The sequence below is a fragment of the Pelodiscus sinensis genome, chromosome 33 (assembly GCF_049634645.1).
Source record: "Pelodiscus sinensis isolate JC-2024 chromosome 33, ASM4963464v1, whole genome shotgun sequence".
Taxonomy (NCBI): Eukaryota; Metazoa; Chordata; order Testudines; family Trionychidae; genus Pelodiscus; species Pelodiscus sinensis.
In genome coordinates this window covers 2,066,071-2,088,381 of record NC_134743.1, presented here as the reverse complement: position 1 = coordinate 2,088,381, position 22,311 = coordinate 2,066,071, and the positions used below count along the sequence as shown (strand labels likewise).

The 22,311-nt window shown below is 70.7% G+C and overlaps 1 protein-coding gene across 3 annotated transcripts; it reads left to right on the top strand.

The window, feature by feature from the left end:
• Positions 1–21,017, top strand: LOC102455887 (adenosine deaminase domain-containing protein 2-like). Of its 3 annotated transcripts, none has more exons than XM_075914392.1 (10): positions 1–151; positions 9,806–10,000; positions 11,806–11,931; positions 12,451–12,576; positions 14,321–14,471; positions 15,548–15,715; positions 16,447–16,661; positions 19,673–19,907; positions 20,313–20,445; positions 20,773–21,017. In XM_075914392.1, the coding sequence occupies exons 2-10, from the start codon at positions 9,811–9,813 to the stop codon at positions 20,881–20,883; spliced, it is 1,455 nt and encodes a 484-aa protein (XP_075770507.1). In that variant the 5' UTR covers positions 1–151; positions 9,806–9,810; the 3' UTR covers positions 20,884–21,017. The 3 variants fall into 3 exon arrangements, with proteins under 3 accessions (XP_075770507.1, XP_075770505.1, XP_075770506.1); XM_075914390.1 differs by having other exon boundaries at positions 15,545–15,715; XM_075914391.1 differs by having other exon boundaries at positions 145–166; positions 15,545–15,715.
• The last annotated feature ends 1,294 nt before the right edge of the window (positions 21,018–22,311 follow it).

Here is a 22,311-nt window from a genome sequence, read left to right as displayed (position 1 = left end):
GGTTCCTTCTTAGGCTCGGATCGCTCAGACACTCGGGGATCTGTCTCGCCTTCCTATTGGCCGAGTGCGAAGGGGCGGGGCCTCGAGGCTCCCGGGGCCGGGAGCGGCACGTGCCACTGCCACGTGGAGGCTGCAGCCTGCGGACCGGAGGGTAAAAGTGTCGGGGGTCAGCTGAGCCCCCCCAACTCCCCCAGCCAGCCCCCCGCCCCCCAGCCCCACAGCTGTACCCCCAGCCAGCCCCCCTCTGCCCCCCGCCCCCCAGCCCCACAGCTGTACCCCCAGCCAGCCCCCCTCTGCCCCCCGCCCCCCAGCCCCACTGCTGTACCCCCAGCCAGCCCCCCTCTGCCCCCCGCCCCCCAGCCCCACTGCTGTACCCCCAGCCAGCCCCCCTCTGCCCCCCGCCCCCCAGCCCCACAGCTGTACCCCCAGCCAGCCCCCCTCTGCCCCCCGCCCCCCAGCCCCACTGCTGTACCCCCAGCCAGCCCCCCTCTGCCCCCCGCCCCCCAGCCCCACTGCTGTACCCCCAGCCAGCCCCCCTCTGCCCCCCGCCCCCCAGCCCCACAGCTGTACCCCCAGCCAGCCCCCCTCTGCCCCCCGCCCCCCAGCCCCACTGCTGTACCCCCAGCCAGCCCCCCTCTGCCCCCCGCCCCCCAGCCCCACTGCTGTACCCCCAGCCAGCCCCCCTCTGCCCCCCGCCCCCCAGCCCCACTGCTGTACCCCCAGCCAGCCCCCCTCTGCCCCCCGCCCCCCAGCCCCACTGCTGTACCCCCAGCCAGCCCCCCTCTGCCCCCCGCCCCCCAGCCCCACTGCTGTACCCCCAGCCAGCCCCCCTCTGCCCCCCGCCCCCCAGCCCCACAGCTGTACCCCCAGCCAGCCCCCCTCTGCCCCCCGCCCCACAGCCCCACAGCTGTACCCCCAGCCAGCCCCCCTCTGCCCCCCGCCCCCCCAGCCCCACTGCTGTACCCCAGCCAGCCCCCCTCTGCCCCCCGCCCCACAGCCCCACAGCTGTACCCCCAGCCAGCCCCCTCTGCCCCCCGCCCCCCAGCCCCACTGCTGTACCCCCAGCCAGCCCCCCTCTGCCCCCCGCCCCCCAGCCCCACTGCTGTACCCCCAGCCAGCCCCCCTCTGCCCCCCGCCCCCCAGCCCCACTGCTGTACCCCCAGCCAGCCCCCTCTGCCCCCCGCCCCCCAGCCCCACTGCTGTACCCCCAGCCAGCGCCCCTCTGCCCCCTGCCCGCCAGCCCCACTGCTGTACCCCCAGCCAGCCCCCTCTGCCCCCCGCCCCCCAGCCCCACTGCTGTACCCCCAGCCAGCCCCCCTCTGCCCCCCGCCCCCCAGCCCCACTGCTGTACCCCCAGCCAGCCCCCCTCTGCCCCCTGCCCGCCAGCCCCACTGCTGTACCCCCAGCCAGCCCCCTCTGCCCCCCGCCCCCCAGCCCCACTGCTGTACCCCCAGCCAGCCCCCCTCTGCCCCCCGCCCCCCAGCCCCACTGCTGTACCCCCAGCCAGCCCCCCTCTGCCCCCCTCTGCCCCCCGCCCCACTGCTGTACCCCCAGCCAGCCCCCCTCTGCCCCCCGCCCCCCAGCCCCACTGCTGTACCCCCAGCCAGCCCCCCTCTGCCCCCCGCCCCCCAGCCCCACTGCTGTACCCCCAGCCACCCCCCTCTGCCCCCCGCCCCCCAGCCCCACTGCTGTACCCCCAGCCAGCCCCCCTCTGCCCCCCGCCCCCCAGCCCCACTGCTGTACCCCCAGCCACCCCCCTCTGCTCCCCGCCCCCCAGCCCCACTGCTGTACCCCCAGCCAGCCCCCCTCTGCTCCCCGCCCCCCAGCCCCACTGCTGTACCCCCAGCCAGCCCCCCTCTGCCCCCCGCCCCCCAGCCCCACAGCTGTACCCCCAGCCAGCCCCCCTCTGCCCCCCGCCCCCCAGCCCCACTGCTGTACCCCCAGCCAGCCCCCTCTGCCCCCCGCCCCCCAGCCCCACTGCTGTACCCCCAGCCAGCCCCCCTCTGCCCCCCGCCCCCCAGCCCCACAGCTGTACCCCCAGCCAGCCCCCCTCTGCCCCCCGCCCCCCAGCCCCACAGCTGTACCCCCAGCCAGCCCCCTCTGCCCCCCGCCCCCCAGCCCCACAGCTGTACCCCCAGCCAGCCCCCCTCTGCCCCCCGCCCCCCAGCCCCACTGCTGTACCCCCAGCCAGCCCCCCTCTGCCCCCCGCCCCCAGCCCCACAGCTGTACCCCCAGCCACCCCCCTCTGCCCCCCGCCCCCCAGCCCCACTGCTGTACCCCCAGCCAGCCCCCCTCTGCCCCAGCCCCACTGCTGTACCCCCAGCCACCCCCCTCTGCCCCCCGCCCCCCAGCCCCACTGCTGTACCCCCAGCCACCCCCCTCTGCCCCCAGCCCCCCAGCCCCACTGCTGTACCCCCAGCCACCCCCCTCTGCCCCCCGCCCCCCAGCCCCACTGCTGTACCCCCAGCCAGCCCTCCTCTGCCCCCCGCCCCCCAGCCCCACTGCTGTACCCCCAGCCAGCCCCCCTCTGCCCCCCGCCCCCAGCCCCACTGCTGTACCCCCAGCCACCGCCCTCTGCCCCCCGCCCCCCAGCCCCACTGCTGTACCCCCAGCCAGCCCCCCTCTGCCCCCCGCCCCCCAGCCCCACTGCTGTACCCCCAGCCAGCCCCCCTCTGCCCCCCGCCCCCCAGCCCCACTGCTGTACCCCCAGCCAGCCCCCCTCTGCCCCCAGCCCCACTGCTGTACCCCCAGCCAGCCCCCCTCTGCCCCCCGCCCCCCAGCCCCACTGCTGTACCCCCAGCCAGCCCCCCTCTGCCCCCCGCCCCCCAGCCCCACTGCTGTACCCCCAGCCAGCCCCCCTCTGCCCCCCGCCCCCCAGCCCCACTGCTGTACCCCCAGCCAGCCCCCCTCTGCCCCCCGCCCCCCAGCCCCACTGCTGTACCCCCAGCCAGCACCCCTCTGCCCCCCGCCCCCCAGCCCCACTGCTGTACCCCCAGCCAGCCCCCCTCTGCCCCCCGCCCCCCAGCCCCACTGCTGTACCCCCAGCCAGCCCCCCTCTGCCCCCCGCCCCCCAGCCCCACTGCTGTACCCCCAGCCACCCCCCTCTGCCCCCCGCCCCCCAGCCCCACTGCTGTACCCCCAGCCAGCCCCCCTCTGCCCCCCGCCCCCCAGCCCCACTGCTGTACCCCCAGCCAGCCCCCCTCTGCCCCCCGCCCCCCAGCCCCACTGCTGTACCCCCAGCCACCCCCCTCTGCCCCCCGCCCCCCAGCCCCACTGCTGTACCCCCAGCCAGCCCCCCTCTGCCCCCCGCCCCCCAGCCCCACTGCTGTACCCCCAGCCAGCCCCCCTCTGCCCCCAGCCCCACTGCTGTACCCCCAGCCACCCCCCTCTGCCCCCCGCCCCCCAGCCCCACTGCTGTACCCCCAGCCAGCCCCCCTCTGCCCCCCGCCCCCCAGCCCCACTGCTGTACCCCCAGCCAGCCCCCCTCTGCCCCCAGCCCCACTGCTGTACCCCCAGCCAACCCCCCTCTGCCCCCCGCCTCCCAGCCCCACTGCTGTACCCCCAGCCACCCCCCTCTGCCCCCGCCCCCCAGCCCCACTGCTGTACCCCCAGCCAGCCCTCCTCTGCCCCCCACCCCCCAGCCCCACTGCTGTACCCCCAGCCAGCCCCCCTCTGCCCCCAGCCCCACTGCTGTACCCCCAGCCAGCCCCCCTCTGCCCCCCGCCCCCCAGCCCCACTGCTGTACCCCCAGCCAGCCCCCCTCTGCCCCCCGCCCCCCAGCCCCACTGCTGTACCCCCAGCCAGCCCCCCTCTGCCCCCCGCCCCCCAGCCCCACTGCTGTACCCCCAGCCAGCCCCCCTCTGCCCCCCGCCCCCCAGCCCCACTGCTGTACCCCCAGCCAGCCCCCCTCTGCCCCCCGCCCCCCAGCCCCACTGCTGTACCCCCAGCCAGCCCCCCTCTGCCCCCCGCCCCCCAGCCCCACTGCTGTACCCCCAGCCAGCCCCCCTCTGCTCCCCGCCCCCCAGCCCCACTGCTGTACCCCCAGCCAGCCCCCCTCTGCCCCCCGCCCCCCAGCCCCACTGCTGTACCCCCAGCCACCCCCCTCTGCCCCCCAGCCCCACTGCTGTACCCCCAGCCAGCCCCCCTCTGCCCCCCGCCCCCCAGCCCCACTGCTGTACCCCCAGCCAGCCCCCCTCTGCCCCCAGCCCCACTGCTGTACCCCCAGCCACCCCCCTCTGCCCCCCGCCCCCCAGCCCCACTGCTGTACCCCCAGCCAGCCCCCCTCTGCCCCCAGCCCCACTGCTGTACCCCCAGCCAGCCCCCCTCTGCCCCCCGCCCCCCAGCCCCACTGCTGTACCCCCAGCCAGCCCCCCTGTGCCCCCCGCCCCCCAGCCCCACTGCTGTACCCCCAGCCACCCCCCTCTGCCCCCCGCCCCCCAGCCCCACTGCTGTACCCCCAGCCACCCCCCTCTGCCCCCCGCCCCCCAGCCCCACTGCTGTACCCCCAGCCAGCCCCCCTCTTTCCCCCGCCCCCCAGCCCCACTGCTGTACCCCCAGCCAGCGCCCCTCTGCCCCCCGCCCCCCAGCCCCACTGCTGTACCCCCAGCCACCCCCCCTCTGCCCTCCGCCCCCCAGCCCCACTGCTGTACCCCCAGCCAGCCCCCCTCTGCCCCCAGCCCCACTGCTGTACCCCCAGCCAGCCCCCCTCTGCCCCCCGCCCCCCAGCCCCACTGCTGTACCCCCAGCCAGCCCCCCTCTGCCCCCAGCCCCACTGCTGTACCCCCAGCCACCCCCCTCTGCCCCCCGCCCCCCAGCCCCACTGCTGTACCCCCAGCCAGCCCCCCTCTGCCCCCAGCCCCACTGCTGTACCCCCAGCCAGCCCCCCTCTGCCCCCCGCCCCCCAGCCCCACTGCTGTACCCCCAGCCACCCCCCTCTGCCCCCCGCCCCCCAGCCCCACTGCTGTACCCCCAGCCACCCCCCTCTGCCCCCCGCCCCCCAGCCCCACTGCTGTACCCCCAGCCACCCCCCTCTGCCCCCGCCCCCCAGCCCCACTGCTGTACCCCCAGCCAGCCCTCCTCTGCCCCCCGCCCCCCAGCCCCACTGCTGTACCCCCAGCCAGCCCCCCTCTGCCCCCCGCCCCCAGCCCCACTGCTGTACCCCCAGCCACCGCCCTCTGCCCCCCGCCCCCCAGCCCCACTGCTGTACCCCCAGCCAGCGCCCCTCTGCCCCCCGCCCCCCAGCCCCACTGCTGTACCCCCAGCCAGCCCCCCTCTGCCCCCCGCCCCCCAGCCCCACTGCTGTACCCCCAGCCAGCCCCCCTCTGCCCCCCGCTCCCCAGCCCCACTGCTGTACCCCCAGCCAGCCCCCCTCTGCCCCCCGCCCCCCAGCCCCACTGCTGTACCCCCAGCCAGCCCCCCTCTGCCCCCAGCCCCACTGCTGTACCCCCAGCCACCCCCCTCTGCCCCCCGCCCCCCAGCCCCACTGCTGTACCCCCAGCCAGCCCCCCTCTGCCCCCAGCCCCACTGCTGTACCCCCAGCCAGCCCCCCTCTGCCCCCCGCCCCCCAGCCCCACTGCTGTACCCCCAGCCAGCCCCCCTCTGCCCCCCGCCCCCCAGCCCCACTGCTGTACCCCCAGCCAGCCCCCCTCTGCTCCCCGCCCCCCAGCCCCACTGCTGTACCCCCAGCCAGCCCCCCTCTGCCCCCCGCCCCCCAGCCCCACTGCTGTACCCCCAGCCAGCCCCCCTCTGCCCCCCGCCCCCCAGCCCCACTGCTGTACCCCCAGCCACCCCCCTCTGCCCCCCAGCCCCACTGCTGTACCCCCAGCCAGCCCCCCTCTGCCCCCCGCCCCCCAGCCCCACTGCTGTACCCCCAGCCAGCCCCCCTCTGCCCCCAGCCCCACTGCTGTACCCCCAGCCACCCCCCTCTGCCCCCCGCCCCCCAGCCCCACTGCTGTACCCCCAGCCAGCCCCCCTCTGCCCCCAGCCCCACTGCTGTACCCCCAGCCAGCCCCCCTCTGCCCCCCGCCCCCCAGCCCCACTGCTGTACCCCCAGCCAGCCCCCCTCTGCCCCCCGCCCCCCAGCCCCACTGCTGTACCCCCAGCCACCCCCCTCTGCCCCCCGCCCCCCAGCCCCACTGCTGTACCCCCAGCCACCCCCCTCTGCCCCCCGCCCCCCAGCCCCACTGCTGTACCCCCAGCCAGCCCCCCTCTTTCCCCCGCCCCCCAGCCCCACTGCTGTACCCCCAGCCAGCGCCCCTCTGCCCCCCGCCCCCCAGCCCCACTGCTGTACCCCCAGCCACCCCCCCTCTGCCCTCCGCCCCCCAGCCCCACTGCTGTACCCCCAGCCAGCCCCCCTCTGCCCCCGCCCCCCAGCCCCACTGCTGTACCCCCAGCCAGCCCCCCTCTGCCCCCCGCCCCCCAGCCCCACTGCTGTACCCCCAGCCACCCCCCTCTGCCCCCCGCCCCCAGCCCCACTGCTGTACCCCCAGCCAGCCCCCCTCTGCCCCCCGCCCCCCAGCCCCACTGCTGTACCCCCAGCCAGCCCCCCTCTGCCCCCAGCCCCACTGCTGTACCCCCAGCCACCCCCCTCTGCCCCCCGCCCCCCAGCCCCACTGCTGTACCCCCAGCCACCCCCCTCTGCCCCCGCCCCCAGCCCCACTGCTGTACCCCCAGCCAGCCCTCCTCTGCCCCCCGCCCCCCAGCCCCACTGCTGTACCCCCAGCCAGCCCCCCTCTGCCCCCCGCCCCCAGCCCCACTGCTGTACCCCCAGCCACCGCCCTCTGCCCCCCGCCCCCCAGCCCCACTGCTGTACCCCCAGCCAGCGCCCCTCTGCCCCCCGCCCCCCAGCCCCACTGCTGTACCCCCAGCCAGCCCCCCTCTGCCCCCCGCCCCCCAGCCCCACTGCTGTACCCCCAGCCAGCCCCCCTCTGCCCCCCGCTCCCCAGCCCCACTGCTGTACCCCCAGCCAGCCCCCCTCTGCCCCCCGCCCCCCAGCCCCACTGCTGTACCCCCAGCCAGCCCCCCTCTGCCCCCAGCCCCACTGCTGTACCCCCAGCCACCCCCCTCTGCCACCCGCCCCCCAGCCCCACTGCTGTACCCCCAGCCAGCCCCCCTCTGCCCCCCGCCCCCCAGCCCCACTGCTGTACCCCCAGCCAGCCCCCCTCTGCCCCCCGCCCCCCAGCCCCACTGCTGTACCCCCAGCCAGCCCCCCTCTGCCCCCCGCCTCCCAGCCCCACTGCTGTACCCCCAGCCAGCCCCCCTCTGCTCCCCGCCCCCCAGCCCCACTGCTGTACCCCCAGCCAGCCCCCCTCTGCCCCCCGCCCCCCAGCCCCACTGCTGTACCCCCAGCCAGCCCCCCTCTGCCCCCCGCCCCCCAGCCCCACTGCTGTACCCCCAGCCAGCCCCCCTCTGCCCCCCGCCCCCCAGCCCCACTGCTGTACCCCCAGCCAGCCTCCCTCTGCCCCCAGCCCCACTGCTGTACCCCCAGCCACCCCCCTCTGCCCCCCGCCCCCCAGCCCCACTGCTGTACCCCCAGCCAGCCCCCCTCTGCCCCCTGCCCCCCAGCCCCACTGCTGTACCCCCAGCCAGCCCCCCTCTGCCCCCCGCCCCCCAGCCCCACTGCTGTACCCCCAGCCAGCCCCCCTCTGCCCCCCGCCCCCCAGCCCCACTGCTGTACCCCCAGCCAGCCCCCCTCTGCCCCCCGCCCCCCAGCCCCACTGCTGTACCCCCAGCCACCCCTCTCTGCTCCCCGCCCCCCAGCCCCACTGCTGTACCCCCAGCCACCCCCCTCTGCCCCCCGCCCCCCAGCCCCACTGCTGTACCCCCAGCCAGCCTCCCTCTTCCCCCCGCCCCCCAGCCCCACTGCTGTACCCCCAGCCAGCCCCCCTCTGCCCCCCGCCCCCCAGCCCCACTGCTGTACCCCCAGCCACCCCCCCTCTGCCCTCCGCCCCCTAGCCCCACTGCTGTACCCCCAGCCAGCCCCCCTCTGCCCCCGCCCCCCAGCCCCACTGCTGTACCCCCAGCCAGCCCCCCTCTGCCCCCCGCCCCCCAGCCCCACTGCTGTACCTACCCCCAGCCAGCCCCCCTCTGCCCCCCGCCCCCCAGCCCCACTGCTGTACCCCCAGCCACCCCCCTCTGCCCCCCGCCCCCAGCCCCACTGCTGTACCCCCAGCCAGCCCCCCTCTGCCCCCCGCCCCCCAGCCCCACTGCTGTACCCCCAGCCACCCCCCTCTGCCCCCCGCCCCCCAGCCCCACTGCTGTACCCCCAGCCACCCCCTTCTGCCCCCCGCCCCCAGCCCCACTGCTGTACCCCCAGCCAGCCCCCCTCTGCCCCCCGCCCCCAGCCCCACTGCTGTACCCCCAGCCAGCCCCCCTCTGCCCCCCGCCCCCCAGCCCCACTGCTGTACCCCCAGCCACCCCCCTCTGCCCCCCGCCCCCCAGCCCCACTGCTGTACCCCCAGCCAGCCCCCCTCTGCCCACCGCCCCCCAGCCCCACTTCTGTACCCCCAGCCAGACCCCCTCTGGCCCCCTGCCCACCAGCCCCACTGCTGTACCCCCATCCAAACCCCCTGTGGTCCCACTCCACCCCAGACACCCTTCCGGTCCCCCATATCTCTGGCCGGCCCCCATATGTATCCAGACCACCTTCTTGCTCCCCTCCAGCCCCCAATACTTCCTGGCCCCCCCATGCCGCCAGCCAGACCCCCTCTGGCCCTCCAGTACCCCCCGACTTCCTTCTGCCCCCTCTGGCCCCCAAACTCCCCAGCGACCTCTCCTCCAGCCCCCATATGCCCCCAGACCACCTTCCAGCCCCCAATACCTCCTGCTCCCCCATACACTGAGCCAGACTCTCTCTAGACCCCCAATACCCTCCCCTTCCTTCTGTCCCCCCTCTGGCCCCCCATTCCCCCAACTGTGTGTGGGGAGGGGTGTGACAGCCTGCCGCCGCCAAGCAACCCTTGTTCACGGTGGACAGGACTGCCCCTGGGGGCAGAGGCTGCTGGACAGCGTGAGCCAGGACCGAGCAGTCCCGGCTCGCACTGGTCCGGGACGCTGCGCCTCTGCATTTTCAATGTAGTAAGATCCCGGCAGCTCAGTCCCAGCTCGAGCAGGCTCCAGCAGCTACCCCTCTGGGGCTCTGCAGAGCAGCCCTTATCGACTAATCGTGTAGTCGATTCAAATTGTATCCACTATACGATTAGCCAGGTAACCACAATTTAACTCTGGCCCCCAATGTTTCTCAGTCTCCCCCCTTCTGTCCCCAATACTCCCACCTTCCCCTTTCCAGCCCTCCCTCTCCAGCCCCCAGTACCTCCCAGCCTCCCACCTGCCTCAGTACCTCCCAGCCCCCTGCCCCTACCTTCCAGGCTCCTAATACATCCCAGCTCCCTGCCCCAAAGACCTAGCTCTCCAAATTCCTCTCAGATCCACCACTGCACCTTCCAGTCTCCACATACCTCTCATCCTCCCCTCCCCTCCCCATCTCCTAGGCCCCAAACATCTCTCACTTCCACGTCCCTCCAGCCCTTCCTATCCCCTTGCTCCCAAATACCTTCCGTCCTCACCTCACCCCCCAACATCTCTGATCCTTCCCCCAAATACCTCTTAAAAGCCGGCTCCCCTGAGCACTGGCTCCTGACCCCACCCCCCAGTGTAAACGTAACTGCTCACTAAAATTTCCAGCAGTTACACGTTCACATGCACAAAGGCCAGTTCACATCCCTAGTGCTGATCTCAGCCTGGGCTGCTACTAACCTCCCCCCCCGCCCTTGCTGCTGTCTGGCCCACGGCTGGGTTGTCATTTCAGCTGGCATGGAGGGGGCTCCACTCGAGGGTTGCAAGAAACGCCGGCTGGCGGCATCTCTCTGGAGACAGCCCTCGCCCCCAGGGGAGTGCCTGGACTCGGAGGGGAAGGACCCGGGGCCCGAGAGGCCCCTGCCCGGCTCTTCAGGTTGCACCTCCTGGCCAGTGGATGCTGCAGTGCAGGAGGCAGCTGGTGGGGGTGAGTGGGGCTGAGCAAATATTGGGGCTGGATTAAGCCGGTCCTGAGTCCTAGGTGCATGGTGGCCTTGGGCTCTGCCCTCTCACCGTCTGTACCCCGCATCGTGGCAGAGCATCGGGGAGGCCCCTCCCCCAGGAGTGGCAGCAGGTCGCTCTAGGGATGCAAAGGGACGGCCCTTGGAGCTGGAGTGTGTCTGCTGGGGTGGGGGCAGGCAGAGTGGGCCTGCTGCACTCCCCCTCACCTGTCACACAGCAGAAGGGTGGGGGTGGCTGTGTATGAGGGAGGCAGGGATGCAGTGGGGGTGTGCAGAGGGGTGGGACTGGCTGTAGGAGGGAGGCAGGCGTGCAGAGGGGTGGGGGTGGGGTGCAGAAGGGTGGGGGTGGCTGTGTATGAGGGAGGTGTGGGAGTGTGGTGCAGAGTTGTGCGGGTCGCTCTGTCTGAGGGAGGCAGGGATGCAGTGGGGGTGTGCAGAGGGGTGGGACTGGCTGTGTATGAGGGAGGCAGAGGGGTGGGGGTGGCTCTGTATGAGGGAGGCAGGGGGCAGTGTGGGGGGCGGGGTGCAGAGGGGCGGGGGTGGCTCTGTATGAGGGAGGCAGGGGGCAGTGTGGTGGCCGGGGTGCAGAGGGGCGGGGGTGGCTCTGTATGAAGGAGGCAGGGGGCAGTGTGGGGGGCGGGGTGGTTGTGTATGAGGGAGGCAGGGGGCAGTGTGGTGGCCGGGGTGCAGAGGGGCGGGGATGGCTCTGTATGAGGGAGGCAGGGGGCAGTGTGGGGGGCGGAGTGCAGAGGGGCGGGGGTGGCTCTGTATGAAGGAGGCAGGGGGCAGTGTGGGGGGCGGGGTGGTTGTGTATGAGGGAGGCAGGGGGCAGTGTGGGGGGCGGGGTGCAGAGGGGCGGGGGTGGCTCTGTATGAAGGAGGCAGGGGGCAGTGTGGGGGGCGGGGTGGTTGTGTATGAGGGAGGCAGGGGGCAGTGTGGGGGGCGGGGTGCAGAGGGGCGGGGGTGGCTCTGTATGAAGGAGGCAGGGGGCAGTGTGGGGGGCGGGGTGGTTGTGTATGAGGGAGGCAGGGGGCAGTGTGGGGGGCGGGGTGCAGAGGGGCGGGGGGTGGCTCTGTATGAGGGAGGGAGAGGGCAGTGTGGGGGGCGGGGTGGTTGTGTATGAGGGAGGCAGGGGGCAGTGTGGGGGTGGGGTGCAGAGGGGCGGGGGTGGGTCTGTATGAGGGAGGCAGGAGAGCAGTGTGGGGGGCGGGGTGCAGAGGGGCAGGGGTGGCTCTGTATGAGGGAGGCAGGGGGCAGTGTGGGGGGCAGGGGTGGCTCTGTATGAGGGAGGCAGGGGGCTGTGGGGGGCGGGGTGCAGAGGGGCGGGGGTGGCCCTGTATGAGGGAGGCAGGGGCAATGTGGGGGGCGGGGTGGTTGTGTATGAGGGAGGCAGGGGGCAGTGTGGGGGGCGGGGTGCAGAGGGGTGGGGATGGCTCTGTATGAGGGAGGCAGGAGGGCGGGGTGGGGGGCAGGGGTGGCTCTGTATGAGGGAGGGAGAGGGCAGTGTGGGGGGCGGGGTGGTTGTGTATGAGGGAGGCAGGGGGCAGTGTGGGGGTGGGGTGCAGAGGGGCGGGGGTGGGTCTGTATGAGGGAGGCAGCGGGCAGTGTGGGGGGCGGGGTGGCTCTGTATGAGGGAGGCAGGGGGCAGTGTGAGGGGGTTCGGAGGGGCGGGGGAGGTTGTATACAAGGGAGGTAGGGCTGCAGAGGGTTGAGGCGGGAGATTCCTGGCTGTATCTGACCCTTCCCATGCCGATGCCTGTGCCCTCTGCAGATTCCTGCTTGGTGCCGATTCCACCCTGTGACCCTCCTGAGGGGCAGTTCCCGAGAAGATGCACCAGGCCCCAGGGTAGCCCCAGGGTGCTGCTCAGCCTGGACACCCAGCGCCCCCAGAGCCCTGGTAAGTGGGTATGTGACTCCCAGGAGAGCAGCAGTGGGAAGCTGGCCCAGAAAGCCCAAGGTGGGGGGGGGGCAAGACCCCCCAGCTAGTGCTGGGAGTTAGCGGCAAAGCTGGGAACAAAACCCAGGAGTCTAGTTCCCGGTGCCGCCCTTCTCCAACCACTAGGCACCAAGCCCCTTCCAGAGCCGGGAGTAGAGCCCCAGAGTCTGGGCGGGGGGGCAGCTCTGGTGCTCCTTAAGACAAGGTGTGCCCCTCCCCAGCCGGCAGGTTGGGACCTTTTCTCTTGCTGCCTGTAGCCAGGCCCGGCCTCAGGGCCCGAGCTGTGTCCGGAGGACGTCACCGTGGCGTCACGTCATGTGCGCTCCCCCGCCCTGACCCCGTCGCCTGCCCCCGCCCACTCTGACCAGTTGCCTCTGTCCTGATCCCACTCTGCGGTCTCTTGCTGCAGCATCCGGGCTGAGCCCCTCGATGCCCAGGGGCCGGATGTGCTCTCTTCACTTTCCTCCCCCCTCACTCCAGAAACCGTGTCCCCCGACGTGACTCAGTGCGCGGCCCTCACCAGCGACACCTTTGACTGGCTCCTGGCGGCCGACCCGCAGTACCGGAGCTGTAAGAGCAGCCTGGCAGCCTTCCTGCTGGAGCGAGGTGAGGAGCTGGCTGCCCCCACCTCACGTCCCCTCAGGGTTGGGTGGCGCCCAGGGGAGTTCTCACTTCCCCCGTGCCTTGAATAAACCCCTTGAGCAGATGCTGCCCGGCAGCAGGTGGCTGACCCGCTCTGCCTGCGGCCTTGGCTGGACCCGGACAGCGCTGTGCTCGGCACTGGTGGGTGGGCGTGGGGTCAGTGGACCGCAGACAGTCCTCCTCTGTGTGGGGTTCCTGGTGCGTTCTCTGGTGGGTGGGCGTGGGGTCAGTGGACTGCAGACAGTCCTCCGCAGGGTGGGGTGCCTGGTGCGTTCTCTGGTGGGTGGGCGTGGGGTCAGTGGACTGCAGACAGTCCTCCTCTGTGTGGGGTTCCTGGTGCGTTCTCTGGTGGGTGGGCGTGGGGTCAGTGGACTGCAGACAGTCCTCCGCAGTGTGGGGTTCCTGGTGCGTTCTCTGGTGGGTGGGCGTGGGGTCAGTGGACTGCAGACAGTCCTCCGCAGTGTGGGGTGCCTGGTGCGTTCTCTGGTGGGTGGGCGTGGGGTCAGAGGACTGCAGACAGTCCTCCACAGCGTGGGGTGCCTGGTGCGTTCTCTGGTGGGTGGGCGTGGGGTCAGAGGACTGCAGACAGTCCTCCGTAGTGTGGGGTTCCTGGTGCGTTCTCTGGTGGGTGGGCGTGGGGTCAGTGGACTGCAGACAGTCCTCCGCAGTGTGGGGTGCCTGGTGCGTTCTCTGGTGGGTGGGCGTGGGGTCAGAGGACTGCAGACAGTCCTCCTCTGTGTGGGGTGCCTGGTGCGTTCTCTGGTGGGTGGGCGTGGGGTCAGTGGACTGCAGACAGTCCTCCGTAGTGTGGGGTTCCTGGTGCGTTCTCTGGTGGGTGGGCGTGGGGTCAGTGGACCGCAGACAGTCCTCCGCAGTGTGGGGTGCCTGGTGCGTTCTCTGGTGGGTGGGCGTGGGGTCAGTGGACTGCAGACAGTCCTCCGCAGCGTGGGGTGCCTGGTGCGTTCTCTGGTGGGTGGGCGTGGGGTCAGTGGACTGCAGACAGTCCTCCGTAGTGTGGGGTTCCTGGTGCGTTCTCTGGTGGGTGGGCGTGGGGTCAGTGGACCGCAGACAGTCCTCCGCAGTGTGGGGTGCCTGGTGCGTTCTCTGGTGGGTGGGCGTGGGGTCAGTGGACCGCAGACAGTCCTCCGCAGTGTGGGGTGCCTGGTGCGTTCTCTGGTGGGTGGGCGTGGGGTCAGTGGACTGCAGACAGTCCTCCGCAGTGTGGGGTGCCTGGTGCGTTCTCTGGTGGGTGGGCGTGGGGTCAGTGGACTGCAGACAGTCCTCCACAGTGTGGGGTGCCTGGTGCGTTCTCTGGTGGGTGGGCGTGGGGTCAGTGGACTGCAGACAGTCCTCCGCAGTGTGGGGTGCCTGGTGCGTTCTCTGGTGGGTGGAGCCAGGACTCCTGGGTTCTGTTCCCCGCCGGAGAGGGAATGAGCTAGGAAATTTGCCCTCTTTGAAATGCTGTTTTGAACAGCTGCACAGCTTGGTCGTCTCAGGAGACTTGGCTACGCTGCTGAAGTCGGAGCTCCCAGCTCCCGCCCCCTCCCTTCCCTGAGCTGGGCCTACAACCCAAGGGTCCAGGCCCCCAGCCCCCTCCTCTGATTACTAACCTGGAGGATTCGCTGTAGTTTGGGGCTGGAGCAGAGATGAGGGCAGGTCATCCCTGGCCCTGCTGCCTCCTCGCCCTGCACTGTGCGTCTCCCGGCAGAGGTGGTGGACGCCCAGCAGGGCTGCAGGAGGCGGTTTGAGCTGGTGGCGCTGGGCGCCGGCGATACCTGCTACGGCGGCTGGCTGGAATTCAGTGGGCGGCGGCTCCATGACATGCACGGCCTGGTGATGGCTCGCCGGGCACTGCGGAGGTGAGATGTGCCTGGGACTGGGCTAGTAATGGGGCCGGGGACGGCCAATGGGTCTGGAGGAGCCAGCCTATACCAGGGAGGGGCCCAGTAGTTGTATTAGGAGACTCTGTCCTTCCCATAGTCAGACCCTCCCCTCCCACTCTAACCACTAGACTCCACTCCCAGAGCTGAGGATGGAACCCAAGTGTCCTGGGTCCCCACACCCCCGCCAACCATTAGATTCCATTCCTCTCTCAGATCTGGGGATAGCAGCCCCTCCTGCTCTAACCACTAGACCCCACTGCCCTCCCAGAGCTGAGGATAGAACCCAGGAATGTGCCTGGTCTGACTCTATTGTACTGCTCACCCCTTCCCTCCTGGCTGCCCTCCTGGGCCCTGTCGGGGCAGGGGAGAGGGGTCCTGGGGGAGGAGAGGAACTGAGGGTGTTCGGTGGGCTTGGTGCCCTGTGGGAGAAGTTGGGAAGGCAGGTGCTCGCTTTTAAATAGGCAGGGATGGGGAGGACCCTGGTCTTCTGTTTGCCTGTGGGTTTTCTACGGAGGGCTTGGGGAGGGGAATGCTGCTGCTTGTGTAACCTGGCCAGTGGGGCAGGGTGTGATCACAAGAGCGTGCGAGGTCTGGGCCTGCCAGTGGGGCAGGGTGTGATCACAAGAGCGTGCGAGGTCTGGGCCTGCCAGTGGGGCAGGGTGTGATCACAAGAGCGTGCGAGGTCCGGGCCTGGAAATGGGGCAGGGTGTGATCACAAGAGCGTGCGAGGTCTGGGCCTGGCAATGGGACAGGGTGTGATCACAAGAGCGTGCGAGGTCTGGGCCTGGCAATGGGGCAGGGAGGTGTGATCTGCACCTAGTGTCAATTCTAGGGTTTTGGTGCCAGGGGGAAGAGGGGGCGGGAAGACATCTGGGCCTTGAGGCCGAGTCAGGATTATATGGGCAGGGGCTGGGGGAGTCTAACGTGGATGGGGCAGGAGGAGCGATTGGTTCCAGGTTTGGGGGCACACACAGGCAGGTGCTGGAGGGCGGGGCTCTGAGCTCTTGTGGGTCTGGTCCTGGCTGTGACGGGGGATCTCTGCCCCTAAGCAGGTACCTGTACAAACAGCTGCTGCTGTGGGACAGGCTGGAGCACCCGGCGGAGCAGGGGAAATGCATCTTCCAGCCCGCGGCAGGCGGGGGGCTGCTGGCGCTCAAGCCCAAGGTCTTTGTGCACCTCTACCTGAACTGCATGCCCACGGGGGCCTCGGAGACCGCCCCGTGAGTGGGGGAGGCAGGGAAAAGGGCCTGAGGGGTGGGGCAGGACTGGGGAGTGGCAGGGCCGTGCTGTGAGACACAGGTGCGGGGGACGGGCAGGGAGCAGGCCTGTGGTCAACAGGGTGGCGAGGGAAGCACAAGAGTGGGGCAGATCTGGGAGCAGGGACAGGGTGGTGCTGTGGGGCCGTGGGGATTGGTAGAGCTGGGGAAAAAGCTAGGGTGCGGCAGGGCTGGTGGGTGGATCTGAGGGGCAGTACTGGGTGGTGGAGCAGAGATGTGGGGCCAAGGGGTGGGGTGGACATGTGTGGGGCAGTGCAGGGGAACAGTGCTTTGGAGAGTGAGGGGCTGCTGGAGACAGAGACATGTTTTGGCGCTGGGGGGTGGCTGCCGGTGGGAGAGAGGTGGGGCTTTGGGCCAGAGATGTGGGTCAGTGCAGAGGGTGCTTCTGGGGGGCAGGGCTGGGTGGCAGACGTGTGTGGCAGTGCTGCTGTGGGACAGGGGGTTCAGAGACATTGGCTGCTGCTGGGGGGCAGGAGCTGGAGGCAGAGATGTGGGGCAGTGCTGCTGTGGGGCAGAGGGGTGGGGCTGGAGGCCGTTGATTTTTTCTCCCCAAAAATCAGCCTTCTTTCTAGTGGCTGTGACTTAAAATAAATCCCAAGCTGCCCCGGGCCTGGTGCTCCTGTCCCCTGCCCCCCATGACCCACAGTGCCCATCCCCCGCCCTGCCCCCTGCAGCATCCTGTTCCCTGGGAGGAATCCATCCATCAGGCTCTACATCCACGCCAAGGGCCTGCTGGGATCCATCCACAGCTGCCCCCCCAGCGTGCTGGCTTCCCGCGTCTGCTGCGCCTCCGGCAGTGACAAGCTGAGCCGTTGGAGCGTGCTGGGCCTGCAGGGGGCGCTCCTCAGCCACTTCCTGGAGCCCCTGTACCTCTCGAGCATCATCCTAGGTGAGACATGTGGGCAGGGGTGGGGGCTCAGCAGGGGGCTGTGTGGGGGGAGCGGGATGGGGGTTCAGCAGGGGGCTATGTGGGGGGAGCGGGATGGGGGCTCAGCAGGGGGCTATGCGGGGTGGGGGTTCAGCAGGGGGCTATGCGGGATGGGGGTTCAGCAGGGGGCTGTGTGGGGGGAGTGGGATGGGGGTTCAGCAGGGGGCTGTGTGGGGGGAGCGGGATGGGGGTTCAGCAGGGGGCTATGTGGGGGGAGCGGGATGGGGGTTCAGCACGGGGCTATGCGGGGTGGGGGTTCAGCAGGGGGCTATGTGGGGGGAGCGGGATGGGGGCTCAGCAGGGGGCTATGTGGGGGGAGCGGGATGGGGGTTCAGCAGGGGGCTATGCGGGGTGGGGGTTCAGCAGGGGGCTATGTGGGGGGAGTGGGATGGGGGTTCAGCAGGGGGCTGTGTGGGGGGAGTGGGATGGGGGTTCAGCAGGGGGCTGTGTGGGGGGAGCGGGATGGGGGTTCAGCACGGGGCTATGCGGGGTGGGGGTTCAGCAGGGGGCTATGTGGGGGGAGCGGGATGGGGGCTCAGCAGGGGGCTATGTGGGGGGAGCGGGATGGGGGTTCAGCAGGGGGCTATGCGGGGTGGGGGTTCAGCAGGGGGCTATGCGGGGTGGGGGTTCAGCAGGGGGCTATGTGGGGGGAGTGGGATGGGAGTTCAGCAGGGGGCTATGTGGCGGGAGTGGGATGGGGGTTCAGCAGGGGGCTATGTGGGGGGAGCGGGATGGGGGTTCAGCAGGGGGCTATGTGGGGGGAGCGGGATGGGGGCTCAGCAGGGGGCTATGTGGGGGGAGCGGGATGGGGGTTCAGCAGGGGGCTATGTGGGGGGAGCGGGATGGGGGTTCAGCAGGGGGCTATGTGGGGGGAGCGGGGTGGGGGTTCAGCAGGGGGCTATGTGGGGGGAGCGGGATGGGGGCTCAGCAGGGGGCTATGTGGGGGGAGTGGGATGGGGGCTCAGCAGGGGGCTATGCGGGGTGGGGGTTCAGCAGGGGGCTATGTGGGGGGAGTGGGATGGGGGCTCAGCAGGGGGCTATGCGGGGTGGGGGTTCAGCAGGGGGCTATGTGGGGGGAGCGGGATGGGGGCTCAGCAGGGGGCTATGTGGGGGGAGCGGGGTGGGGGCTCAGCAGGGGGCTATGTGGGGGGAGCGGGATGGGGGCTCAGCAGGGGGCTATGTGGGGGGAGCGGGATGGGGGCTCAGCAGGGGGCTGTGTGGGGGGAGCGGGATGGGGGCTCAAGCAGGGGGCTGTGTGGGGGGAGCGGGGTGGGGGCTCAGCAGGGGGCTATGTGGGGGGAGCGGGATGGGGGCTCAGCAGGGGGCTATGTGGGGGGAGCGGGATGGGGGCTCAGCAGGGGGCTATGTGGGGGGAGCTGGATGGGGGTTCAGCAGGGGGCTATGTGGGGGGAGCAGGGTGGGGGCTCAGCGGGGGCTGTGTGGGGGGAGCGGGGTGGAGGCTCAGCAGGGGGCTGTGTGGGGGGAGCGGGATGGGGGCTCAGCAGGGGGCTATGTGGGGGGAGCGGGATGGGGGTTCAGCAGGGGGCTGTGTGGGGGGAGCGGGATGGGGGCTCAGCAGGGGGCTGTGTGGGGGGAGCGGGATGGGGGTTCAGCAGGGGGCTATGTGGGGGGAGCGGGATGGGGGTTCAGCAGGGGGCTATGTGGGGGGAGCGGGATGGGGGCTCAGCAGGGGGCTGTGTGGGGGGAGCGGGGAGGGGGCTCAGCAGGGGGCTGTGTGGGGGGAGCGGGGAGGGGGCTCAGCAGGGGGCTGTGTGGGGGGAGCGGGATGGGGGCTCAGCAGGGGGCTGTGTGGGGGGAGCGGGATGGGGGCTCAGCAGGGGGCTATGTGGGGGGAGCGGGATGGGGGTTCAGCAGGGGGCTATGTGGGGGGAGTGGGATGGGGGCTCAGCAGGGGGCTATGTGGGGGGAGCGGGATGGGGGCTCAGCAGGGGGCTGTGTGGGGGGAGCGGGATGGGGGTTCAGCAGGGGGCTGTGTGGGGGGAGCGGGATGGGGGTTCAGCAGGGGGCTGTGTGGGGGGAGCGGGATGGGGGCTCAGCAGGGGGCTGTGTGGGGGGAGCGGGACGGGGGCTCAGCAGGGAGCTGTGTGGGGGGAGCGGGATGGGGGCTCAGCAGGGGGCTGTGTGGGGGGAGCGGGATGGGGACTCAGCAGGGGGCTATGTGGGGGGAGCGGGATGGGGGCTCAGCAGGGGGCTGTGTGGGGGGAGCGGGGAGGGGGCTCAGCAGGGGGCTATGTGGGGGGAGCGGGATGGGGGCTCAGCAGGGGGCTATGTGGGGGGAGCGGGATGGGGGTTCAGCAGGGGGCTGTGTGGGGGGAGCGGGATGGGGGTTCAGCAGGGGGCTGTGTGGGGGGAGCGGGATGGGGGTTCAGCAGGGGGCTGTGTGGGGGGAGCGGGGAGGGGGCTCAGCAGGGGGCTGTGTGGGGGGAGCGGGATGGGGGCTCAGCAGGGGGCTGTGTGGGGGGAGCGGGGAGGGGGCTCAGCAGGGGGCTGTGTGGGGGGAGCGGGATGGGGACTCAGCAGGGGGCTATGTGGGGGGAGCGGGATGGGGGCTCAGCAGGGGGCTGTGTGGGGGGAGCGGGGAGGGGGCTCAGCAGGGGGCTATGTGGGGGGAGCGGGATGGGGGCTCAGCAGGGGGCTATGTGGGGGGAGCGGGATGGGGGTTCAGCAGGGGGCTGTGTGGGGGGAGCGGGGAGGGGGCTCAGCAGGGGGCTGTGTGGGGGGAGCGGGATGGGGGCTCAGCAGGGGGCTATGTGGGGGGAGCGGGATGGGGGCTCAGCAGGGGGCTATGTGGGGGGAGCGGGATGGGGGCTCAGCAGGGGGCTATGTGGGGGGAGCGGGGAGGGGGCTCAGCAGAAGGCTGGGGGGGGCCGGGGCTCAGCTGGGGGGCTTGGTAGCTTGGAAAGGCCACACAGCAGTGGCCCTGCAGCTGCCTCTCTCCTCCCCCTGCCCAGCGGACTCTGGCCCCGCCCAGCCCGCCCTGGACTGGGTCATCAACAAGCGGCTGCAGCTGGGCCCGGAGGCGGGGCTGCCAGCCCCTTACGCCCAGCATCAGGCCTGCTTCTTCCTGGGGCCCAGCCTCAGCCAGCTCCGCCCCAGCGCCGAGAGCCCCAGGCTGAGCCTCAGCTGGTGCCGTGGGGACGCCGCGCCCCAGTGGGTGGATGGCACCACTGGCCTGACCGTGCTGAAGTGAGTAGGGGGCAGGGCTCCCCTGGGTCTCCCACACCTCCTGGCTGGTCCTGTAGGGGCAGCACTGCCCATGGGGTGGGGGACGGGGTGGGGGTTGCTGCTTCCTGAAACCCGGTTCCTCTGCTGTGATCCCCCTTGGGCACAGTTCTGGGGGGGGGGGGCGTGTCTTCCTCCTGCAGCACCCCCCCTCTGGGCCCTCCCCCGCCAAACCTGTCCCCCCTGGAGCTCGGGGTGCCGGAAATGGGCACTGGAGCCTGGTCCCCCTCCACTGCAGCCACAGCTCCAAGCCGCCCCAGCCCAGGGGTGGCCCAAGCCAGCGGCTCCCTTCCCAGCGGGGGAGAACGGCGGCAGGCAGGGGGTCTGCAGCTGCCCAAGCCCCCGCTGAGCATCTCCTTCCTCCCCTAGAGACCCTGCCCTGGAGGGCCAGGCCAGCCGGAGCCGGATCTGCAAGCTGGCTATGCTGTGCTGCTTCCGACAGGTGGCGCAGGCCATGCACAGGAGTGACCTGCTGGCGCTGCCCACTTACCACCAAGCCAAGGTTGGGTGCTGCAGGGCGAGGGATGGACGGGAAACATGGTGGGAGCCAGCCCTCCTGGGGTCTATGCCAGGCTCCGGGAGGGGAGCGGGGTCTAGTGGTTACAGGAAGAGGGGCTGAGGGGCAGCAGGACTCCTGTGTGTTGTCCCCATGCCTGCCCCTAACTCTGCATGTGACGTTAGCCCGATCACTTCCCCAGCTCTGTGCCCCCTCCCCCCCGGACATGGCGCTGGTTCTGACCTAGGTGAGACCTAAACCTCTTTGCTCAGGAGTCTGGTAGCTCTGCGGTGCCTTGGCCAGGTCACAGCCTGATTCTCTCCCCCTCTTTAGGCCCAGGCGGCATCTTACCAGAGCGCCAAGGGACGGTTCTTCGCTCACCTGACCGCCCAAGGGCTGGGCAAATGGCCTCAGAAGCATCTGGTGGACAACTTCACCGGCTAGGGAGCGAAATATCTTGGCCACCTGCCCTCCCGGAAAGGCCTGGGACGCCTGAAAGAGGGACATCCAGATGGGGTGTGTGTGGGGGGAGTCTGGTCTGAAAGCTTGAAAAATAAAAAGAAAATGTGTCACTCCCACCCCTCTGGATCTGAGTGTGAGACAGAATCGAAGAGCAATTTCTGTCCTGCCCTGCTTCAACATGCTCATTCCTGCCAGCAGGGACAGACAGACACACCACGCTCATGTAGCTGGGACAGACAGACACACCACACTCGTCCCTGGCAGCTGGGACAGACAGACACACCACGCTCGTCCCTGGCAGCTGGGACAGACAGACACACCACGCTCGTCCCTGGCAGCTGGGACAGACAGACACACCACGCTCGTCCCTGGCAGCTGGGACAGACAGACACACCACGCTCGTCCCTGGCAGCTGGGACCTGCCAGAAAGTCTCTCTGGTCCGGGAAGGAATAGCAGACTGGCCCTTTTGCTGTGGTTTGCTGGATGGAGTTGGGCATGTGGGAAATAGGTCAATGGAGGGATGATAGGAGTTACTATAGAGAATTTCTGGGTGTCTGGCTGGTGAGTCTTGCCCACATGCTCAGGGTTTAGCTGATCGCCATATTTGGGGTCGGGAAGGAATTTTCCTCCAGGGTAGATTGGCAGAGGCCCTGGAGGTTTTTCGCCTTCCTCTGTAGCATTGGGCACAGATTACAGCTGGAGGATTCTCTGCATCTTAGGGCCTTCAAAGTATTTGAAGGCTTCAATATCTGAGATATAGGTGAGAGGATTATTCTGGGAGGGGTGGGTGAGATTCTGTGGCCTGCACTGTACAGGGGGGTGAGACTAGATGATCATAATGGTCCCTTCTGACCTTAAAGTCTATGAGTCTATGTGTTGATGGTGGCTGCGAATGACCCTCAGTAAAGCATGTTGTGAAGGGCGTCTGGAATGCCCGACACCTGACTATTCCTAACTTAAGACCTGGGCCTACTGGGGGACTGTGTGTGAGTCCTCTCCCTGCTCCGTGCCTCAGTTTCCCCATCTGTGACATGGAGCTAAGGCTGCTGAACTGTCTTGCAGTGCCTGGGGTGGCTGGTGACAGTCAAGCCTAGGCGGGCAGGCTGCTGTTCAGAGCATTTATTTCAAAGACAGTAAGATACATAAGAGGGCTGCCAATTAATTGCAGTTAATGCGTGATTAAATCAAACCATGAATCGCTACCTGGCCTGGGGCCTGCGCAGCACCTGGCACATGTCCTGGGCTGGTGCAGGGCTCAGCGTGGGGCCTACCCATCCTCAGACAGGATCCTGTCAGTGCTCCGTGGCTGACCAGTGGCCCAGACGGACCCCTGTGCAGAGCGGAGGCGTTTCAGGGGCCCCTCTTGGTGCATTGGGGCTTGCGTGTGAGTAAGATTCATGCCCTGTGCA